The 12,592-nt window shown below is 49.0% G+C and overlaps 2 protein-coding genes across 4 annotated transcripts in view; both read left to right on the top strand.

Moving 5' to 3' along the window:
- The window catches only part of CACNG4 (calcium voltage-gated channel auxiliary subunit gamma 4), a 136,159-nt gene extending 132,087 nt beyond the window's left edge, over positions 1–4,072 (top strand). For all 3 annotated transcript variants that reach the window (XM_073579811.1, XM_073579812.1, XM_073579810.1), the window contains 2 exons: positions 58–198; positions 1,342–4,072. In XM_073579811.1, coding sequence (XP_073435912.1) covers positions 58–198; positions 1,342–1,877 — 677 coding nt within the window. In that variant the 3' untranslated portion in view covers positions 1,878–4,072. The remainder of the gene's footprint in view (positions 1–57; positions 199–1,341) is intronic.
- Positions 4,073–4,200: 128 nt separating this feature from the next.
- CACNG1 (calcium voltage-gated channel auxiliary subunit gamma 1) overlaps positions 4,201–12,592 on the top strand; it is a 75,254-nt gene continuing 66,862 nt past the window's right edge. Inside the window, exon 1 of the mRNA XM_073579813.1 lies at positions 4,201–10,579. Coding sequence (XP_073435914.1) covers positions 10,339–10,579 — 241 coding nt within the window. The 5' untranslated portion in view covers positions 4,201–10,338. The remainder of the gene's footprint in view (positions 10,580–12,592) is intronic.

Here is a 12,592-nt window from a genome sequence, read left to right as displayed (position 1 = left end):
AGCGTTCCCATCTGCTGGTATTTGATCACCTCCTGTGCCTGATTTTCTATCCCACAGGTATCGTCCGCGCCTCCAGCGTCTTCCCCATCCTCAGCACCATCCTGCTGTTATTGGGAGGACTGTGTGTCGGGGCTGGCCGCCTCTATAACCGGCGGAATAACATCATCCTGAGCGCCGGCATACTCTTTGTGGCAGCGGGTGAGTGCAATCATATGTCTACTCCATGCTTTACACTGCAGCTCTGCTCTACTGGAGTGAGGCAGTCATCAGTGACTCCCTACATCATATCCGTAGTCTATAGAAGGTGTCTATAGAAGGCTAAGGTACGTCACTTCTCCAGCAGTAGAGGCTATTGCCATGTCTGTCCCTAGTGCTTTATAGTGAAGCTTTGCTCACTTAGGTCACAGCTATAAACAGATTATCTCCTTTGTCTTTTGGAGATGGGCGAGGTCTAAACTCCACCCTCAGTTGTAGTAATGCCACCTCCTCCACCCTCACTTTCAAAGACTTGTTGCTCTGTCTTTCCTCAGTGCTTTACACTGCAGCTTAGCTCCATTAGGGTACAGCTACAATCAGTGACGCCATTTTTTTTTTTGCATTGTCTATTGGAGTCTGACAAAGTCTGAACTCCACTTTCAGAAGCTAAAGCTGTTGTTCTATGCATTCTCCATGCTTTACACTGCAGCTCTGGTCTATTAAGGTGCAACTACAATCAGTGACAATAACTCATAGACATGGTCTCAGATCGCGTTAATTCCCCTTGCTTTAAACTGCAGCTCAGTCCCATTAGGACAGGCTATAATCAGTGCCTATAACTCATTTTCATGACGTTCCACCATGCTTTAAACTGCAGCACAGTCCCACTAGGACAGGCTATAATCAGTGACTATAGCTCATTTTCATGACTCTCCACCATGCTTTAAACTGCAGCTCAGCTCGGTTAGGGTAAGCTATAATCAGTGCCTATAGCTCGGTTTCATAACTCTCCACCATGCTTTAAACTGCAGTTCAGTTCCATTCGGACAGACTGTAATCAGTGATGATATTTCATTTTTATGACTCTCCACCGTGCTTTAAACTGCAGCTTTGTCACATTAGAACAGATTTTAATCAGTGGCTGTGGCTCATTTTCATATCTCTCCACCATGCTTTAAGCTGCAGTGCAGTTCCATTAGGACAGATTGTAATCAATAGCTACAGCTCATTGTCATGTCTCTCCACCATGCTTTAAACTGCAGTTCAGTTCCATTACTGCACAATTGTGATCAATGTCTCCAGCTCATTTTCATGACTCTCCACCATGTGTTAAACTGCTGCTCTATATTATTCTTCTATCCCCAGGTCTCAGCAACATTATTGGGATCATCGTGTTCATATCGAGCAACGCCGGCGACCCCAGTGACAAGAAGGACGAGGACAAGAAGAACCACTACAACTACGGCTGGTCCTTCTATTTCGGGGCACTGTCCTTCATAGTGGCGGAGACTATTGGGGTCCTGGCCGTAAATATCTATATAGAACGGAACAAGGAGATAAGGTTCAGGTCCAGGAGGGAATTCATGAAGTCTTTATCCTCGCCATATGCCAGAATGCCGAGCTACAGGTATCGGAGGAGACCCTCTAGGTCCAGCTCCAGGTCCACAGAGGCTTCTCCATCCCGGGAAGTGTCTTCAGCTGCCATCAAATATGCTAGTGCCATCCCCATGGGGGACATTTCCATGTACACCCTCTCCCGGGAACCCCTGAAAATCACCACACCTGCCAGTTTTCACCCTGATCAAGATATCAGCTTTATGCAAGTTCACAACTGCTTCCAGAAAGAACTAAAGGAAAGTCTTCACATCAGCATGGTAAACAGAAGGACCACTCCAGTGTAACCAAGGCCTAGTGTTGTGGCGAATATAATAAGTGGAGGGTAATGAGGGGTCTGCCATTGTGGTGGACAATGAATCAGATCAGTATTTGGAGGGTAAGATGGCAGAGACAGTTATTGCTGTAAGTAGCAAAGAAAAATTGGCACCGCCATGGGGTCTGCAATCACCCAAACTCATGTTTTGTGCTAGACTGAGTGTTTTTTTTTTACCCTACCCTCCTAGCCAGGTCACCTATAGGCAGGGATGGTCTAGGATGAGAAGAAAGGGTAAAAAATCCATTGTGCCTCCCAAAATTATTGTTGGAATTATTGTTCTGCCAAATAAGCCATTTGCAACCACAACCCCAAAAAAACGCAAACCTTCATGTTGTATGGGGAAGTTGTTTGCTTCCCCATGAAGGTTTTCTATTATTATTATTTGAGGGTCCCATAAGACTAAGGAGATCTTGTGAGAAGGTGTCACTAACCATAGACACAGTAAGCCCCTAAATGGATTCCGTCCTGGCCCTGCTGTTAAGCTTTCTATGTGTTAGGACTGTTTTGATCAGCGTGACTGTTATTCAATACCTAAACTGTTGCATTGGTCTAGTACAGTTAAGGGTGTGAATAGTTTAGCAACTATGGTCTTCATTGTAAATGGTCTACTGTTTAGAGCTCCTATGCAGAGCTATGTGTCTCCATGGTTACAGACTACGAACCCTTTAACTATCCTCCAAATGGTCATTGTGAAGCCCTGAGGGACAGAAGGAAACATGAGGGTTTCTTGTAGTCAGTGAGATATAAAGCTTTGCACAGGAGCTCTAAACACAAAATGTGAGACTACTGATTTTTTTTATGCAAATCTGTTGCAGAAGTGTACATACCCTCAAAGTCATTTCCATTCATTAAGTCGATGTTTTTTACCTGTTTTACCAATTTTGGGGAACATTTTTAGAGTTCTTGGTGCTTTACTCGCAGCCTCCTGGCTCTGGTAATGAAGATCAGAGGTCTATTGCAAACACCTCATGACCATGTCTAAAAGATGATGGTCCTCCTGCCGTAATACATATCAGTAGTGACACCTCCAAATGTCCCTCTGATCTTCTCCCCCACCTCTATGGTCTCTCATGGACTTGGCTTATTTGTTGACCATAATCCTGAACACTGGATGAATGAAACAGATCATAGACTAAAACTTGAAGTATTGATGTTGGGGAGTAGTATTGGAGTTCATCTTCCCATCCATGTGAAGTTCTTCTTGAGGAGAGATCCTCATCTTAAAGACAAAGCCTTACTAGAGTCATCAGCATCTAAGGACCCATCTCCAACCATCATCATCATCAAAGGCTCTTCCATGAGAAATGGTGGCCACGGGTTTAGCCAACATCAGTATTCCAATGGACCAAGACTTGTATGACCTTGGAGATGCCTCAACTTAGTCAACATCAAATGTATTAATGAGTCTTCAGAAAATATTGAAGTCTCTCACCAACCGGTCACCTTCAGGGTCTTTTCCACTATTGATGGTGGCCAATCTTGTAAGATGATAGGTTTGGCTACCAAAGCCTAATGAGACATTTACTACAAAACTCAGGAACCCTCTCCACAACCCAAAACCTCTCATGTGACACTTTGTATCCTCACTCATTGACATTTTGTAGCCCAACAAATGTGATTCTTTGTAGCCTCCGTTGCCTCCTCACTTTTGGTAGATATGTCCTACACTGTGAACGTCCGAAAACTTTGTATGCTTCAGGGTGGAAACTGCAAAAGTTACTGTAAGGCCCCCTTAATATCTGCCGTGATGTTCTGTATATATTCAGGACATCCCAGTCTTCAAGTCCAGAAGTAGAGAAGAGCCAACTTCACCAGCGTGGTCTACAGGTGAGACATGTTGGATATCAGACGACCCTGTTATGACATTTTGCACTATGGAGATGGACATGTGACTTGCCAAGTCTGTAGAACATTCCCCATTGTTTAGGTCCGCAGTTTGGGGCTGCAGTTCCCTCCAGACCATATTGGGGAGCCAGAATCGTGGTGGAGGGGTGGGCAAGTACTTTCGCCAAGAACAAAGACTCGACCCCACCCCTCAACCAGCGCCACCGTCGCAACTCCCACATGAATACAGTAGTAAAGGGTTAATACAGTTTCCACCCAGAAAGTGCGAAATCCCAGAAATGTCTAAAATGTGATGTTTATAAAGGAAAATTTCCCAAATCTGCGTGTGATTCCTTAATACAACTGCAGGGGGCAGAAGGATCTAATCCTATCATGCGTGATACTGAGAAATGTATCTAATCCTTTCATGTGTGATACTGTCTACTGAGCTGTGAATAGCAAGGGTTCACTCGGGCAGTCGCTTGGAACACGAAGCCCCACAGAGTTTTTTAGGTTACACACAGAATAGTGTTTATTTCCACAAGTTGAAGAGTACCGAGAATAAATCCATGAACATAAAATCCTGGCCTCGTCCAGGCACTAACTAGACAACACAGACCCTGGCTAGGAAGGCACGGCTGAGCTGTCCGGTCATATAAAACGACTATCGTCCATAGCAAGCAATGATACTTGCAGTTTGGTGTCACGACGCGCATAGACTCTTCTCAAAGGATTTGTCTCTCTCCAGCTCCAATACAATCCGCTCTGCTCAGCATCCCCCAGCGGACTGACCAGTGATCACACGGCCTGGTACTGGTCATAGCGTTCCAGGTGCAGCTAATCAAGACCTGAAATGCTAGGATTTAACTCTAGTCTATCTGGCTTTCCTACATTTCCCACCCAAAGCCATCTGACAATCCATAGTACGTTCAAGGAGCCAGTTCTGTATCGCCTCTTCTCAATCTTACCTTCACTTGGGTCTCAGGAATCCTACAGGACTTGAATTGACCGGAGTGAGACAGGCTCAAGCTTGATGACACAAAGGTGACCTACCAATTCCGAGAAGCAGCCCCAATTTTTAGGTACCGTGCTGTTTTTGGGAACAAGACAAACTTTCTGCCACTTTGATACCCACCATGTTGGCTTCTGACTGGGCTAACAAGCAAGGTGTTTGAAGCTGGTCCCTATCCTTCCAGGGTTTTAGCAGGTTGCCATAATATATGGGGAAGGTCTTCCTTTTTCCTTGACAGTGTACTTTACAGTTGACCTCTCCCACCTTTTCCACCACCTTTTCCTTGCCACTGGGTAAGGAACTTTGCTCTCCGCTGTGGTCACTAACACAAGTACCTGATCCCTAGCCTAAATTGTCTCACTCGAGCCGACCGATTATACCCCCTGGATTGTTCCTCTTGAGCCTTGAGGAGGTGCTCTTTTATCTTGCCCCAGATCATTATGCCTGGCCAAATACGGAAAATGATTATCATCTCTTATCTCCTGGGGAAACTCATGTAACGCAATTACATTTTTTATATTTCCCAGAGTTTCTTTTACTGTTAAGTCCCTGAGCTGGTAAGTGCCATAGTTGTCCCGGGACTTCTCCACGTCAGGGATACTGGCTTCAGGGGAGGCTTCCTCATCCTCCTCTCTAGCCAGTACAGTGACCGGAAATTCACCATTTACACCATATGACCTTTTTACCATAGTGACTCCTGGAGTCATACCGTCTACTGGGGACTACAGCGTCAGCCCATAAGTCCCAGAACAATGGAAAATCTCGACAGATCACAATGCAATAAATCCTGGAGAGTTCCCACTCGGTGGGACACTGAACCACAATCTGTGCGTATGTCCACCTTGGCCATGGGATAGTTCTTGGCGTCTCCACAGATACAACTTACCCCCACCCGTTTCCCAGGGGCTAGCACATTCGTAAGTGTGGCCCTTACCAGGAATCCCTTCACTTGGACACCGTTCACAGTCCCCTGGCATGCCTGAGACCCCTCGCCATTAGGCGAACAAGGAGCAACGCCAGCCTCCGCTGTAGTCCATTGGCTCCGAGGTAAAGAGATAAATGGTTTATATGTGACTCGACACCTCCAACAGCCAATGGTACCCCTTGAACCCAGCTCTGATACATTCTTAAGTCTTTTGGCACCGATCAGATGTGGTCTTCTTTTGCATTTCCCAGAAATGTGACCTCAGGCTCCCTTGATTGCTCAGGGAGTTATTCTCCATGGCCAAGTATCTTTCCACCAGGCTCACTAGGTCATCTGTATTCTGGGGATCTCCCAGGACAACCAAGCTTGGCAAGAATTTCGGTATTGAGTGAGTAAGTCAGTCCACCACCACATCACTGCTCCTCCCCAGAGCGATGACATCACTGCTCCACCCCGGGATGATGACATCACTGCTCCACCCCAGAGTGATGACATCACTGCTCCACCCCGGGGTGACGTCATCACTGCTCCTCAGGGTGACAACATCACTGTTCCTCCCCAGGGTGATGACATCACTGCTCCTCAGGGTGACAGCATCACTGCTCCTCCTCAGGGTGATGACATCACTGCTTCACCCCGGGAAGATGACATCACTGCTCCACCCCGGGAAGATGACATCACTGCTCCTCCATGGGGTGATGACATCACTACTCCTCCCCGGGGTGATGACATCACTGCTCCACCCCGGGATGACGACATCACTGCTCCACCCGGGGTAAGGACATCACTGCTCCACCCCGGAGTGACATCACTGCTCCAGTCTGAGGTGACGACATCACTGCTCCTCCCCGGGGTGACGACATCACTGCTCCTCCCCGGGGTGATGACATCATTGCTCCACCCCGGAGTGGCGACATCACTGCTCCACCCCAGGGTGACGACATCAGTGCTCCTCCCCGGGGTGATGACATCACTGCTCCTCCCCAGGGTGATGACATCACTGCTCCACCCTGGGAAGATGACAGCACTGCTCCACCCTGGGAAGATGACATCACTGCTCCTCCCCGGGGTGATGACATCACTGCTCCACCCTGGGATGACGACATCACTGCTTCACCCTGGGATGACAACATCACTGCTCCACCCGAGGTGACGACATCACTGCTCCACCCCGGAGTGACGACATCACTGCTCCACCCCGGAGTGACGACATCATTGCTCCACCCCGGGGTGACGACATCACTGCTCCACCCTGGGGTGACGACATCACTGCTCCTCTCCAGGGTGACAGCATCACTGCTCCTCCTCAGGGTGATGACATTACTGCTCCTCCCCAGGGTGATGACATCACTGCTCCTCCCCGGGGTGATGACATCACTGCTCTTCCCCAGGTTGTACACAGATAGACTTGGTCTCTGGTTTGGAGTTAATTGTGGCTTCGCTGTACAGCTGGTATTTTCATTATCTGGGGGGAGAAGAGGAGGCAGCGGTGACTCAGACATTCGGCCTCCTGGGAGATATTATCAGATTACCAGACAGAGCCGGGATGGGACCTCAGCTGCTGCAGAATCTCATCATACACCTCTGCCACTGCAGAACCTCATCATATACCTCAGCTGCTGCAGAACCTCATCATACTCCTCAGCTGCTGAAGTACATCATCATACTCAGCTGCTGCGGAACCTCATCATACACCCCATAACCCGATATAACAGCCCATCATACATCCCATTTCCTCTCCGCTGACATCCCCACTATCATCATGGCCGACTTCAACATCCCCATTGACACTTCCCTCTCAGTTGCCACTAAAGTTCTATCTCTCACTTCCTCCTTTGGCCTCAATCTATGGTCTTCTGCGGCCACTCACAAAGATGGCCACACACTGGACTTCATCTTCACCCGCCTCTGCTCCCTATCTAGCCTCTCTAACTCACCTCTACCTCTTTCTGACCACAACCTACTTACATTCTCTTCCCTCCCCACTCCTTGTCCACAATCCCCACCCCACAAACTTGTACACCCTCGCAGAAATCTTACACACCTCGATCTACACTCATTGTCTGAATCCCTCCTCCCTCTTACAGACATAAGTTCCCTACACAGTGCGGATGCTGCTGCCGCTCTATATAGCACCACAATAGCTGTAGCTCTGGAATCAGTCACCCCTCTCACACTTACCAAAGCTCGCAAAATCAACAGACAGCCCTGGCACACCAGCCTGAGCAAAGAACTGAGACGGGCTATGAGAGTTGCTGAGCAGAGATGGAAAAGATCCCACTCCAGCGAGGAATTCATCGCATTCAAACAGTCCCTCACTACTTTCAAGACCACACTCATCACAGCAAAGCAAACCTACTTCTCTTCTCTCATATCCTCAAGCAGAAGATTGATAACATCAGAGACAGTTTTGGTCAACAAACCCCAGAGCCCTTCCTCCTAACTTCCCAGCCCTCCTCCCCCAAAACCAACTTCTCCACCATTACAGAAGATCGACTCTCCACTCTACTCTCAAGATCACATCTTACCACCTGTGCACTTGACCCGATCCCATCCGACTTCATCCCAAACCTCACCACAGTTTCATCCCAACCCTAACCCATCTCTTCAACCTATCACTAACAACTGGTGTTTTCCCCTCAAGCTTTAAACATGCCTCCATCACACCTATCCTCAAAAAGCCCTCTCTTGACCCATCCTCTGTATCTAGCTATCGCTGTATATCACTTCTCCCCTATGCCTCAAAACTACTGGAACAACACGTCCATCTCGAACTGTCCTCTCATCTCTCTTCTTGCTCCCTCTTTGACCACTTACAATCTGTCTTCTGGCCACATCACTCCATTGAAACTGCCCTAACTAAAGTCACTATTGACCTATTAACTGCCAAAGCCAAGCGACACTACTCTGTCCTCCTCCACCTGGACCTGTCCTCTGCCTTTGACACAGTGGACCATTCCCTAATACTACAGACCCTCTCATCTCTTGGTATCACAGACTCGGCCCTATCTTGGATTGCGTCATATGTAACAGACCGGATATTCATCGTCTCCCACTCACACACCACCTCCTCACCTTGCCCCCTATCTGACAGAGTCCTGCAAGGTTCAGTCCTAGGGCCCCTGCTCTTCTCCGTTTACACCTTCGGCCTGGGACAGCTCATAGAGTCTTATGGCTTTCAGTATCATCTCTATGCTGATGACACACAGATCTACATCTCTGGACCAGATATCACCTCACTACTAACCAGAATCCCTCAATGTCTGTCCACTATTTCATCCTTCTCCGCTAGATTTCTAAAACTTAATATGGACAAAACAGAATTCATCATCTTTCCCCCATCTCACGTGACCCCCCCCCAACGAACCTATCAATTACAGTAAATGACTGCCCACTCTCCCCAGTCCCACAAGCTCGCTGCCTCGGGGTTATCCTTGACACTGATCTCTCTTTCAAACCACATATACAAGCCCTTTCCACTTCCTGCCGACTTCATCTCAAAAATATTTCACAGATCCGTACATTCCTCAACCAAGAATCTGCAAAAACCCTAGTCCATGCCCTCATCATCTCCTGCCTTGACTACTGCAACCTCCTGCTCTGTGGCCTCCCCTCTAACACTCTTGCACCCCTCCAATCTATCTAAACTCTGCTGCCTGACTAATCCACCTGTCCCCCCGCTATTCCCTAGCCTCTCCCCTCTGTCAATCCCTGCACTGGCTCCCCATTGCCCAGAGACTCCAGTTCAAAACCCTAACCATGACATACAAAGCCATCCACAACCTGAGTCCTCCATACATCTGTGACCTTGTCTCCCGGTACTTACCTGCACGAAACCTCCGATCCTCACAAGATCTCCTTCTGTACTCCCCTCTTATCTCCTCTTCCCACAAGCGCATACAAGATTTCTCCCGCGCATCACCCCTACTCTGGACCTCTCTACCACAACATATCAGACTCTCACCTACTATCGAAACCTTCAAAAAGAACCTGAAGACCTACCTCTTCCGACAAGCCACCACCGATCATACAGCCCATAACCCGAATATAAGAGCCCACCAACCATCATACACCCCATAACCCGAATATAAGAACCCACCACCCATCATACACCCCATACCCCAATATAAGAGCCCACCACCAATCACAGACCCCATTAATAAGCCTCCCCCATTATAAGGCTCCGGATTCCATTGTTCACTCCTGGAAGTTTGTAACAAATGTTTATAAATGCCCAACATTGTATCTTTGCACATCGCTGGCCATGAACCCTGGTGACTCCCAGGCTCCGCTCTCGTCGGATGATGGACTACTTCTGCCTCTCTTCGGTCTTCAGAGACTTTTTTAATTGCTGAGTAAAAATGTTTTTAGAAACTTTTTTTCCCCTTTCTTTTTGTTTTCGGCCACAAACAAACAATCGTCAGGAAGCGACAATGTAATTATTTACAGCAACAACTTCACTGCGGCCAAAGAGAAAACCAAAGGGTCCGGCAGTAATAGCACCAGGCTCCCAGCATCCTCTGCTCGGTGTGTAACCCACACTGACAGATCCCAACAGCTGCGGGGTCCGGCCCAGCCCCTTCTTCAATCTCAGCCGCAGCCTCAGACACGGCAGAGCTAAGGAGACGACAGGACAAGCTGACAACAAGACCCCAGTCAACCGCCACCATGATGGAACTGAAAGCCCTGAAGATCCGGATCACCTTCTCCATCATCCTCATCGGGGTGTCTCTGATGTTGGCTGCCGTCATGAGCGATCACTGGGCCGTCATGAGCCCCAAAGTGGACAACTTTGAGGAGCCGTGCGAGATGGCGCACTTCGGCTTGTGGCGCTTGTGCACCAAGAAGATATTTGTGGAAGGGAACGACGTGATCAGCAAACCGTGCGGCCCCCTCAGTCTTCCCGGAGGTAAGCAGCGAGACCACTAATGAATGGCCATCATAAACCTCCAGATTTCTGGTCACACGGACCACCATGTCCCTCATCGAAGCCCCAAATCTGCAAAACTCTGTTCATATAATGAGGGTCAGCATGTAACAATTACTACTGGGTCTCCACGGCAACGCATGATACGTTGTCTCACTGTCTTTACTGGAATGTGATTGGTCACCATGAGCATCTGCACTGATTTTCTCCTCTGATGCCATTTCCTACCCTCTCCTGTCGTTTCCTGCCCTCTATTACCCTCTTCTGCCATCTCCTGCCCTTTTTTGCTCTTTCCCGACATCTCCTGCCCTTTCCTGACCACTCCTGTCCTGCCATCTCCTGCCTTTTTCTGCCATCTCCTGCCCTTTCCTGTCATCTACTGGTGTTGCTTCCTTCTCCTGCTTTTTCATACCATCTCCTGCCCTTTCCTGCAATCTACTGCCTCTCCGGACCTTTCCTGCCTTCACCTACCCTCTTCTGCCATCTCCTGCCCTCTGCTTCCCTTTCCTGCCCTATCCTGACCTACCATCTCCTGCCCTTTCCTGCCGTCTACTGCCTTTCCAGCACTTTCCTGCCTCTCCAACCCTCTTCTGCCATCTCCTGTCCTTTCCTGATATCTCCTGCCCTTTGCTACCCTTTCCTGACCACTCCTGTCCTGCCATGTCCTGCCTTTTTCTGCCCTCTACTGTCCTGCCATCTCCTGCTCTTGCCTGCCCGCTTCTGCCCATTCTTGCACTCTACTGCCCTTTTCTGCCATTTCCTGCCATCTGCTGTTGCTGCCTTCTCCTGGTCTTTCATACCATCTCCTGACCTTTCCTGCTTACTGTCTCTCTGGCCCTCTCCTGCCCTCTTCTGCCATTTCCTGACATCTCCTGTCCTTTCCTGACATCTCCTGCCCTCTGCTTCCCTTTCCTGACATCTCCTGCCCTCTGCTTCCCTATCCTGGCCACTCCTGCCCTGCCATCTCTTGCCCTTTCCTGACCTGCCATCTCTTGCCTTTTTCTGCCCTCTTCTGTCCTCTCATCTCCTGTCCTTTTCTGCCCATTCCTGCACTCTACTGCTCTTTTCTGCCCTTTCCTGCGATCTACTGCCGCTGCTGACCTCTCCTGCCCTTTCACACTATCTCCTGCCCATTTCTGCCATCTACTGCCTTTCTGGCCCTTTCCTGCCTCCTACTATCTTCTGTCATCTCCTGCCCTTTCCTGTCTTCTCCTGCCCTCTGCTACCCTTTCATGACCACACCTGTCCTGTACTGTCCTGCCTTTTTCTGCCCTCTACTGTCCTGCCATCTAATGCTCTCACCTGCCCTTTTCTGCCCATTCCTGCACTCTACTGCCCTTTCCTGCCATCTCCTTCCCTTTCCTGCCATCTACTGCTGTTTCAGCACTTTCCTGCCTCTCCTACCATCTCCTGACATCTCCTGCCCTCTGCTGTCCTTTCCTGACCACTCCTGTCCTGCCATGTCCTGCCTTTTTCTGCCCTCTACTGTCCTGCCATCTCCTGCTATTGTCTGCCCGTTTCTGCCCATTCTTGTACTCTACTGCTTTTTTCTGCCATTTCCTTCCATCTCTTGCTTTTTCCTGTCATCTACTGCTGTTGCTGCCTTCACCTGCTCTTTTATACCATCTACCATCTAGCCCTTTCCTGCCATCTACTGCCTCTCTGGCCCTTTCCTGCCCTCTCTACCCTCTTCTGCCATATCCTGCCCTTTCCTGACATCTGCCCTCTGCTTCCCTTTCCTGACATCTCCTGCCCTCTGCTTCCCTTTCCTGACCACTCCTGTCCTGCCATCTCTTGCCCTTTCCTGCCCTATCCTGACCTGCGATCTCCTGCCTTTTTCTGCCCTCTACTGTCATCTCATCTCCTACCCTCCCCTGCCCTTTCCTGCACTCTACTGCTCTTTTCTGCCCTTTCCTGCCATCTACTGCCGCTGCTGACCTCTCCAGCCCTTTCATATCATCTCCTGCACTTTCCTGCCATCTACTGCTGTTCTGG

The sequence above is a fragment of the Dendrobates tinctorius genome, unplaced genomic scaffold (genome assembly GCF_039654945.1).
Source record: "Dendrobates tinctorius isolate UK_male_01 unplaced genomic scaffold, ASM3965494v1 ptg000063l, whole genome shotgun sequence".
NCBI lineage: Eukaryota > Metazoa > Chordata > Amphibia > Anura > Dendrobatidae > Dendrobates > Dendrobates tinctorius.
This window is presented reverse-complemented; position numbering and strand designations above follow the sequence as displayed.